The 11,010-nt window shown below is 48.0% G+C and overlaps 1 protein-coding gene and 1 non-coding gene across 2 annotated transcripts; one reads left to right on the forward strand and one right to left on the reverse strand.

The window, feature by feature from the left end:
* Window positions 1-6,067: 6,067 nt before the first annotated feature.
* On the forward strand, window positions 6,068-6,181 carry LOC145544864 (dolichyl-diphosphooligosaccharide--protein glycosyltransferase subunit 4-like). The gene has a single exon (XM_081588260.1). It carries the CDS (start codon window positions 6,068-6,070, stop codon window positions 6,179-6,181), a length of 114 nt encoding a protein of 37 aa, XP_081444386.1.
* A 4,202-nt stretch (window positions 6,182-10,383) lies between these two features.
* On the reverse strand, window positions 10,384-10,456 carry TRNAW-CCA (transfer RNA tryptophan (anticodon CCA)). The gene has a single exon. It is a non-coding gene; the product is annotated as a tRNA-Trp (tRNA).
* Between the last annotated feature and the right edge of the window lie 554 nt (window positions 10,457-11,010).

Consider the following 11,010-nt stretch of genomic DNA (forward strand, 5'->3'; position numbering starts at 1 on the left):
TCTGCGGGATTGGAGGTCCGTTCTGCGGTCCTATTGAGGACAGAGACGGGGTGGTTCAGGACCGTGGACAGTTCCCACCCGGGCCACCTCTTTTTAACACCGGCAGCTCATGTAGAGCAGAAGGTGTCCTTCTCCAAGCGCAGCCACGTCGGGGGCGCTAAGGTGGGCAGGGAAACGAAGTTTCAGAAATCTTTATTCAAAGAAGTCTGGAAAGCAGGGAGTTTGTTGTGACTTTTAGCCTCTTCTCTTCTGCCCCCGTTTCCAACATCAATTTACGCTAGAGTATATGGTATCTTTTAAGAAGTGATACCTACCCGGCAAATCAGAAGTCTCAAAAGACTGGGTCTCCTGGAATCTCCCCAGAATAAGGGTAGGACTCCTCAGGAGTCCCTCTCCCCGGGACAGACGCGGCAGCCAGCTCCTGAAAGGCACCACTTTCAGCGTCGCAGCGGCTCTCCGGCCGTCCAGAGAGGCCGGTCCTCGCCGCTCCGCTGCCAGCGGCTTACCACGCCGCGCCCAGCACAGAAAGTTTTCAAAGAATTCAGGAAGGCGGCGAGACAAAAGAAACCTCTGAGATCGGAGCTGGGTGACAGCATCCCGAGGCCCCCGGAGCAGGGGATCCGGAGATAAGATTGAGGTTCCGCGCCGCTGCACCCTTACCTGTCACGGGGAAGCTGCCTTGGGCGGCTCCCGCTGCGCCGGGGCGAGGATATTCAGCGGCCTCTCCGTCACTTTTCTTCCCTTCGTTCTCTTCCGTCGCGCCGTCTTGTCCCACTCTCTCTCCGCGGTCTTTATATACTTGCAGGGCCCGCCCGGGTGGGCGCCAGACGTTGAGTGGACTTCCCGGCAGCTGCAACGTTAACAGGCAACTCCCCCGTCCATAGGAAGGGGGGGCCTTGGGGGCGCGGGAGGGGGTTTACAGATAGGGGCTGAGCTGGAGAGCAGACGTGCCCGGAAGGGGGTCTGGATCTCTGTCCACCGGAGGCTGGAATTAACACTCTCTTGCTGAAGGGCACACCTGGCTGCCGTCAGGAAAGAACTTAATTAAGGATGGTTTTGGGTCTCCAGTTAAGGTGAGCAGGAGACTTAGCACCCTGATGTGGCTGGCCTGGCTGGCCCGCTGAGATCGTTGATGAGAGGGCAAAGTTACCTATGTGCCTGCTTGGGCTGGCATCTACCTCTTTCGCATTTGGAGGTAAATATCACCACCCAGGGAGTGTGTCTGTGATGCATCTGATTTCCCCAACGTTTGGAAACTGTGATGAGAAAATGTCAGGAGTCCTCACAATCCCTCTGTTACAGGTTCAGTTCAGTTCAGTTCAGTTCAGTCGCTCAGTCGTGTCCGACTCTTTGAGACCCCATGAACTGCAGCACACCAGGCCTCCCTGTCCATCACCAACTCCCGGAGTCCACCCAAACCCATGTCCACTGAGTCAGTGATGCCATCCAACCATCTCATCCTCTGTCATCCCCTTCTCCTCCTGTCCTCAATCTTTCCCAGAATCAGGGTCTTTTCAAATGAGTCAGCTCTTCCCATTAGGTGGCCAAAGTATAGGAGTTACAGGTTGGAGGGCCCCAATGTCAAGCCAAGGAGGAAAGAATGGCACTCAAACCTGCAATGAAAAGTCTCTACCTTAACCTGGAGTAAAGAAGCAAAAGCAAATTGTGGGAAGCAGTGGGGGTGAACAGGAGTGCTGGAACTAAACTGACTTCAAAATTTTCTTGCTTAATGTGTCATTTGCAGGAAATTTCTTTATTCCCAGATGCTCTTTTGGACTCCAGGACACCCTTGAGAATTTCTGGTTGGCAACATTGGCTTTATATTCAGCAATCCTTTTCTTTGGGGTTATAAGAGAGATTCACGCTCCTTAACAGTTAAATAAGGTATTATTACCTGGCCTTGGCCTCTTTCCGGGGTCATCTCTCACCTCTCCATCTTGTATCCTGGCACTTCGACCATCCACAGCATTCACATTCCCATAAACACTATTTTCTCGAGCCCTCACCTCTTTGTCTATGCTATTCCCTCCTAAAACACCCTTTCTCCTTCCAACCACCTGGAAAAATGAGACTCTTGCGTTAAAGATTTAGCTTATCCATCATCACCAGTTCCCTGAAGATCTCCTTGGTCAGTTGTCCTTCCAAGGCATGAAACATGATCATCTCTGTTTTCCAGAGAAGCCCACATTCATCTTATCTGTATATGTAGCTTGCACAGCTGGAACAAATTCAACTCTGTTTTCCATCTTTCCTCTTCCAGCCACTCCTGCCCCACCCCTGCCACTGCCAGGCTTATGAGCCCTCTCAATCAGAGATTCTCATTTTTCTCTGTATTATTTTTATAACTTTAAGAGGCAGCTGATGGTAGCAAAAGAGCCAGACCAGGAAAAGTTCAGATTGACCCAGCTTCTGTCCTGCTCTGTCAGTTGGGTTCTTAATTACATGCAGCAGAACCAACTTTCAGGGATGTGAACTGACAGACCATTGAATCACATTTAGAATCACTGGGAAGGCTGGGCAACCAGGATCCAAAAATGGGCAGAGACAAAAGGTGGTTGGAATCATGGCCACTGATTGGATCCAATGAGAAAGACAAGCAGACCACTACTGGGAACAAGAGGCCACAAGTCAGGCGTTGGATACAGATGTCATTTCTATGTCTAGGTTGGGAGGTTGCTATTCCCATTTTGACTGATGTCACCAGAAAGGATGTCACTGCCCTTGCTTCGTTGTATCACTAGCTCCTCTTTGAAAGCCTAGAGCAGGTGCTTCTGATTGTCTGAGATGATAATATGATTTACCCCTCTCTTCCCCGATACTGTGGTAAATTACATTGTTGATTTTTACTGTTGCACCAACCATGCATTCCTGTTCTATGAGCCCAATTTGATTATGATGTGCTACCATTATATAGCATTGGGTTCAGTTTACTAATATTTTATCTAATATTTTTGCATCCATGTTTGTGAGATCAACCTGTAATTTTCCTTTCTTGTAGAATTCCTGTTAGGTTTTGGTGTCAAAATTATGCTTTCTAAAACAAGTTGAAAATCCCTCCACTGACTCACATTTTTTCTAATTTAATAGAAGAGTTTGTATACAATGTTTTCCCAAGCATTTGTTTTGTTAGTGGTCCCATCTAGGTCCTTAAGGTTGCTTGTTTGTTGAATGGTTTTAAACTACAGATTCAATTACTTAAATAACATTATTCCAATTGTCGATTTCTCTTTGTGTAAGTTTAGTACTTCTAGGTATTTGTCCATTTCACTTAAATTTTTAAAATATTTTGGCTTGAAATTTTTATTATATCTTCTTATTATCATCTTAGTATCTATGGAATCTCTATGGTCCTCTTTTATCTCTGATACTGGTAATTTTTTAATATGTCCTCTCTCTTTTTTATTTATTTTATTAAGGGCTTACAATTTTATTAGTATTTTTAAAGAATGAATTTCAATCTTGATGATACTCTGTTACATTTACTTTTTTTCTATTTTCAAAATTTCTACTTTTATTCTTACCTTCTAATTTCTAATTAGCTATTCTTTTTCTACTCTCTTGAGTTGGATATATAAATAAATGCTTTTACTTAGATAATTGATATTCAACCTTTATTCTTTTTGACATGTGTATTTATGGCTATAAATTACTAAGTATAGCTCCAGTTGCATCTCACAAGTTTTGATATATCATATTTTTATTACCATTTAGTTTAAAATATTTTGTTTTCATTGAGATATCTTAATTGACCTGTGAGTTATTGAGAAGTGCTCTGTTTAACTTTCAAACATTGGGGGTTTTTTAGATCTGTTTTGAAACTACAGTTTAGCATAATTCCTCTGTGGTCAAAGAACATACTTTGCTTCTAGTCTCTTGAAATTTGGGGAGCTGCTTAATGGATGAACATATGGTCCCTTTTGATTAATGCTTTATGTAAACTTCAAAAGAATGTGTATTATATGATTGCTCAAATATTCTATATCCTTTCTATACCTATATTCTTTCTGATTATTTATCATCTTAATTCATTAGTTACTAAAAGATATATGTTTTTTAAGTCTCCCCATTAATTTTGTGAATTTAACTACTTCTACTTTTGATCCTGGCTTTAAAAAAACTCTTTCTAGAAATCTAATGGTGAATATGGAGCAGTGGTGGAGGGTAATATAGGACCTAGGATAAAGATGGCAGAGACACACTAGAACATGGTTGCATGCTGATGGGAATAATACAGTAGAGAAGGGAAAATTGATGCTGCAGATGAGAGTCAGAAAAACCAAATGATCCAAGTCTTAAGTAGAGTGAGGTTCAGAGGAAGAACCTGGCCTCCCAACAGTGGAACAACCTGGCCTCCCAACAGTGGAACGCTTTCCTCTTCCAAAAAAGAAGACATAGGCACAGGAGACTTGTAAGAAAGCCATGGGAAAATGAGTGATTCTGTACCAAAGCCTTTACCTTTTAACCCAGAATTTCCTGAGGAAATATCTGACAGTTATCCTAAATGCTCTCTAAGACTATTCACACAACATTGTTCATAGTAGCAATGAAATGAAATACACTAAACATCTAGGGTATAATTATAAAAACAGTAGAGTATACTTATAAAAATTATGGTAAAGCTATGCAATGGAGTACTTTGCAGTCATTCAAAATAAAGTAGATGTTTAGACATAAAAAATAACCACTGTATGTTGAAGAGAGGAAATGATAAAACATAGATATACAGTTGACCCTTGAGCTGCACAGGTCCACTTATACTCCTATTTTTTTAAGTAAATATATACTACTGTCCTACATGATCATGGTTAGACCATGGCAGTGGGACTGCAGATAGGGGTAGCTGACTGCGGAACTTGAACATCTGTGGATTTTGGTATCTGAATGGGTCCTGGAACAAATCGTCCATGGAAATGGAGGGAATGACTGTAAATATAGAGAGATAGAGAAAAAAATTAAAAGATACCAGAGTGTTAATAATGGTTGTTCTGGTTATTTAATACTATATCACAACCTACCCCCAAAACTTGATATTTTTTTTTGCTAAGGCCCAATTTTATTTATTTATTTGGTTTTAACATTTTGGTCACGTGGCACATGGGACCTTCCCTGACCAGGGATTGAACCCACATGCCCTGCATTGAAAGCGCAGAGTCTTAATCACTGAACCTCCAAGGAAGTCCAATGTGATGGCTTTAAACAACATTTATTTCGCTCACAAATCTTCAGTATGGCCAAGGTTTGACAGGGCCAACACACCCTTGCTCTACTTGGCATCAGCTTGGGCAGCTCAAAGCCTGGCTTCTATAAATTATCTGAAGCCACTCACTCACATAACTGGTTCCTGATTGGGAAGACTCAACTAGGGGCAAGGAGAGCTGGGGATCCTCAGACACTTCTATCTCCATGCAGTCTGGCCACATGACCTCTTCAGCATGCCTTAGGGGAGCTAGACTGCTTCCACAGAGCCTCAAGCCTCCCAAGCATGCATTGGGAGGTGACTTGCTCTGCTGGGTAGAGGGGGTTAGCAAGGGCTTCCCCAAGAAGGGGATGCTGAGGTGGGTTGAGTCTTGGTACAGTCTGTCACCAGGATGAAGAGAGGAAAGTTATTCCAGGCAGAAGGAATAGCATGTGCAAAGGCCTCAAGGCAGGAAAAGCCTTATGTTCACAGAATGCTGGTACAGGTGGTAGAGGGAGAGAGGGGAAAGACTGGACACAGTCAGAGGCCAGAGGCAAGGAGCTGGGGACCATCCAGTGATTGGGTCAAAGGAGCCATAGGACCAGATTTCTGTGTCAGTGAGGAGGATGATCAGAGGAGTGGGAGCCTGGAGCCAGCAGGGGGTGATCCAGAGTCCAGCGCTCTGCTCCAGGGCCTGGGGACCAGTCCAGCCGGCAGTGGAAGCAGTGGGGCAGGAGAACAGACAGAGGCAGCTTCATGAAATACTTAAGAGGTGGTATCAGTGTCAGGGAAGAAGTCACGGGCACTCTCCCCATCTGAGGTTGCATGGATGATACAATGTGGTGTCAGGTTAAGAACACAGCTCTGGGGAGCCAAGCCCAGCTGATCAGCATGATCATGGACACGCAGCTCGCCAACTTCGCCAACATGCTGGGCGTATCGCTCTTCCTGCTCGTCGTTCTCTATCACTACGTGGCTGTCAACAATCCCAAGAAGCAGGAATGAGAGTGGCGCTTTCTCTGCCCCAGGGTTCCGGGACATAGTCTGAGGCAAGATGGAGGGTGTGAGGGGCCTTCACACTTCACTTCATCCCTTCTACCAATCGCAGCATACAAAGCAACTCCACCTGGATTTTTCCAAACAACTTTTATTTCCTCAAAGTCTTCCTTAACCCTATGGAACAAGAAGCTGCCACTGAATAGGGCCCAGTATAGGGGCTACTTTCTTTTCTAATTCCCCCACCCCAATGTAAAAACATAGATTTGTGTGTGTGTGTGTGTGGTGCCAAAAAAAAAAAAAAGAGCACAGCTTCTGAAGCCAGACAGCTGGTCCTAATTCTGCTCACCCACTGCCTAGCTGTAGGTGACTCGGAGCAAATTCCCAGCTTCTCTGTATTAGTTGTCCCATCTGCAAAACGAGAGAAATAACTGCTGCCACCCATGTGGCTGTCATGTGGCTAAAAGGAGGTGATATGTGTAAAGATGGTAGAGCAGGACCTGGCGTTAGCTAGCCCTTATCCTTATATCATGGAAGTGGCAGTGACAAGAGAAACTGCCTGGGTGAAAGGAAGGAAGGAGGGAGGCGGCGGGAGGGAGGGAGAGAGGGGAAGAGGGAAGGAAGAAGGGAAGGAGAGAAAGATGGAAGGAGACCGGAGCTGACCAGAGTCTTTGGCGGGGAGCAGATGTGTTGTTTGGAGGGGCTTGCGGTGAGGATTCCTGGGGCAGGGTGATGCGTCTACACCTGGCTGTGGGCACAGGGCCAGGGCTCCTCTCGTCACCCCAGCTTCTCACCTTTGAAGGTTTAATTGGAAAAGCGATGTCACCAGGGTGTGAGTGCGTAACAGAGACAGGTGTGGAGGCAGCCTCCGCAGGGAGAGGAAGGGCTGGGCGGAAGGCAGCAAGGACCAGGTGGCCAAGAGCCCGTCATGGGAGGGGGCATGAGGAGGGTGGCCTGGCCCCCCAGGCTCCAGGCCCCCGGGGCCAGGCAATAGGGACCATTTCACTGGGGAAAAGAAGACTCTGGGACAAGGCTTGCATTTTGAAAACTCTGGGACAAGCACCAACTCAAGCCTGGAGGGTCAGAGTGACTCCCACCTCCATCCTGGCCGCCCTTCTTCACTTTCGCTCCAAGTCTACGCTCCAAGTTGCAGTGGGCAAGCCAAGGAGGCTGCCAGTCCTTCTCGAGTCAGAACCACTGTGCCTTCTCAGGGCTTCTTGGGCCCATCTGGGGTCTCTGCTGGAGGGAGCGCTTCACTCCTGCTATGGTCTGGGTCATGGGGTGGGGGAAGCCTCAGGCACACTCAGCTGGTGCCCCAGGCCTACAAGGGGACAGTTCCCAAACCAGTGTATGAGAAGTTCCTGGCTAGTGTGCCTGGTCAGAACTGGTGCTCAAGAGTTATTTGCAGAGAGAAGGCTGGAGGCAGTGACTGAGGAAGGGAGCCTCTCTGAAGCCTAAGTTTGCAGAAGCTCACAATCCTCTAAAACGCTCTCCAGACCTCTTCAGTAGGCTTTGCAAACCTGAACCTGAGAGGTGGTCTCCTTCCTCACAATGTGTCTGGAAGAGAAATAGCCCAGCATCTGCCCTTTCATGAACATGTCTGGTGGGAACAACAGGAAGAAGCTCAACCCTCCCTGGCTACAGCAGCTCAGGGCGCACGGACTGCTTTGGGGTAACTCTGGTGCCCCATGACTCCTCTTTCAGAGCTAAGAAGGACACCAAGTGTGTTATGGGTGCCAGGGAGGGGGCCTTCCTGGTGAGAGAGCAAAGCAGAGGTGGATCCTCAGTGAGGGAAATGGGGGTGGGAGGGGTGATGAATGAGGGCAGGAAGCAGGATCTGGCTCACCCCGGCCCTGCAGAGAGTAGGGCCCATGGGAAACACACAGTAGGGCGGGAAGGTGAGCAGGCTTTGGGCAGGGGCTCTCTGCCCTCCAGCCGTGGAGGAGGGAAGGGAGGGCACAATGCAGAGAGAGCCTGGAGAGGAAGAGACAAGCTGAAGGACCCCAGCGAGGAAGGGTCAGAAAAGCGCCAAGGCCAGGCCTTGGGGTCTGATTCAATGCTGGGCAGAGAGGGTGAGAGGAGGAAGTCAGGCAGAATTTAGGGATGGCGCTGAGGGAGTGGACCAGGAGGACCAGAAAGGGGGTGGGGTCAGGTGGGGAATGGCTGAGACATCATGACTGTGAAGCAGCTGCTGTTGCCAGGCCCCCAGTGGGCGCTCACACGGGGCTTCCCAGGAGGTGGGGAAAGTGCGGCTTAGAGAGCCAAGCTGGGGACCTCATTCATTTAAGGAATGTTTATGGACCCCTCCGTGTACCAGGAGAGATCCAGTCTATGCTCCCAAGAGGACTTCAGTTCTAAAGGGAAGTCGATAATGAAGTAGTCCACAAATAATTTCAAGTTGTGATAAATACATATTCTTGTCTGGAAACCCATAGACAAACAAGCCTGGCAGGCTACAGTCCATGGGGTCACAAAAGAGTGGGACATGACTTAGCAACTAAACAACAACAACAATGATAAAGACTATGAAGGAAGGGGAGGCGGAAGGCTTCTTAGCAGAAGGAAGAGTGCAAAGGCCCTGGGGCAGAGAAGAGAAGGGGTTCCTGGCACTGCTGGAGAGGAAGCAGGGAAGGGGAGCAATCCTTGGAATGAGGGACACAAAGGGCCAGGCCTTGGAGCCTGTGGAGGTTGTCAGAGGACAACTTCGATTTTATGCCAAGCACAGAGGGCAACCATTGCTGGGTTTTAAGCAACGGAATGACAGGATCCAGTACAATTTCTTGAAAAGACAACTTTTAGGGAGCGAGAACAAATCAGAGAGCAAGCAACCAATGGCCTCTTCTTGGGGGGGAGGTCAGAATCAATAGGACTTGGAGCAGATGTGGAAATGAAGCAAAGGAGGGGGTGGGGTTAAAGATGGTTCAAAGATTTCTGGCTTGAGCAGCTGGATGAGGTGTGGGGCCATTCAGTGATCTGGAGAAGACTAAGGGGCAGTTTGGTTTGGAGGGAGAACCATGAGCTCTGTGACCTTGGGCAAGTTATTTAACTTCTTTGAGTTTCTCTGGCACCTCCAAAGCTTCAGCCCACAGTGCTTAAGACTCATGAGCAGGGACTTTCCTGGTGGTCTGGTGGTTAAGAATCTACTATCCAATGCAGGCGACGCATGTTCAATTCCTGATTGGGGAACTAAGATCCCATATGCCACAAGGCATCTAAGCCTGCCCGCCACAACTGCTGAGCTGTGTGCCTCAACTAGAGAGCCCACATGCCACAATTAAATATCCCGCATGCCGCAACTAATACTTGACACAGCTATAAGTAAATAAACTTATAAGCAAGTGCAAGAAATTCAAACTATTATTATAATACCATTAAATTCTTGTCAATAGAAACACTAATTATGAATTTCTCTGAGAGGAGCCTGACGGGAGTCAGGGAGCAGAGGTAGGGCTAGTCTCCAACAAAGGACCCTGAAGTCTGGAGCACCATGGAGGAGAAGGTCTCCCGGGCCCCAGATGGCCCAGGGACCGGGGGAGGGTCCCACCAGCCCCCTTTATCCACAGCAACACTCTCCCACTCAGAGCCCCTTTCACTCACTGCACACCCCCATTCAGCACTCTGGCTGGACAATTTCAATGGCTTTCAGTCTGACCCCAAGGGCAAAGAGGAATCAATTTGTGCAAAGAATGGGAATGAAAGAGATTTCAACTGACCTTTGAATGGGGTTTTAATTTGCTTTATTACAGCCAAAGGAGCCTCATGAAGAGACTCTTGAGACTGCTTTTATCCGCTAATGCCTGCACCCTTGCAACCTCCTGGGCCTCCGTCTAGATGCCCTGGATGCTGGGGGCAGAGGGGCAAGGTCAGAGGCACTGGGGAACCAATGTCCATGCCCCTCACAGGAACTGGTCTGCAGCCCCCTTCAGGCCCAAAGCAGAGTCAAGAGTGCAGGCAGGGGCAACGGGAGGGCAGCTTACCTAGGTTCCAGCCCCAGCCCTGTTGCTGAATGGCGCCTCCCCTCTGGGTCTCAGGCTCTTTATCTGAACAGAGGCCAGGACTAGGGATGTGGACAAGAGGGCTCCTCAATCCCTTCCAGGCCTGATGGTCTATGTTTGTTTGTTTGTTTTAATATTTACACTTATTTATTTGTTTGACTGCACCGGGTCTTAGTTGTGGCTTAAGAACTCATAGTTGCTCCATGTGGGATCTAGTTCCCTGACCAGGGATTGAACCAGGGCCCACTGCATTGGGAGCATGGAGTCTTAACCACTGGACCACCAGGGAAGTCCCTAATGTTCTATGGTTTTCAGCTTAGATCTAGAGTCAAACTCTGTAGTGGAGGATTACTAGTCTCACAGAAGATGGCCTAGAGTGGAGACAGCAGAGCCCCCTGGGCCAAGGAGCTAAGCCCTTTCTGTTCATCAGTCTCTTGGGTCTCCCTTATGCCTTATTTTTCTCTAAATTTCTACTTGAATCCCCTTGCAGGGGCCAGTCAATTCTCTGTTCTCTCCTCTCCAAATTCCAAAGGAAGCCCATGGAGTCCTTTGACTAATTATCCACTCTTTTCCTGGTCAGAGCTACCTTGGGGTCCAGGCAGCCTGCAGGTGGCCAGCCCCAGGCAAAGAGCACTCTGCAATTGCTTCTCTATACCCTGCAACACCCCAGGAGTGGGGCCTGTGAGTTTGGGTTCACAGTCCTGTGTCAGAAACGTCAGGCTCTCTTCCCCTGCACTCTATACATGAGTGTATGGCCACATGGATCTACATGTGTGTTCCTTTAGAACAGCTTCCTGGGACTTCCCTGGTGGTCCACTGGATAAGAATCCACCTGCCAATGCA

This window comes from Giraffa tippelskirchi, chromosome 4 (genome assembly GCF_054371585.1).
Source record: "Giraffa tippelskirchi isolate mGirTip1 chromosome 4, T2T-mGirTip1v1.2.pri, whole genome shotgun sequence".
NCBI lineage: Eukaryota > Metazoa > Chordata > Mammalia > Artiodactyla > Giraffidae > Giraffa > Giraffa tippelskirchi.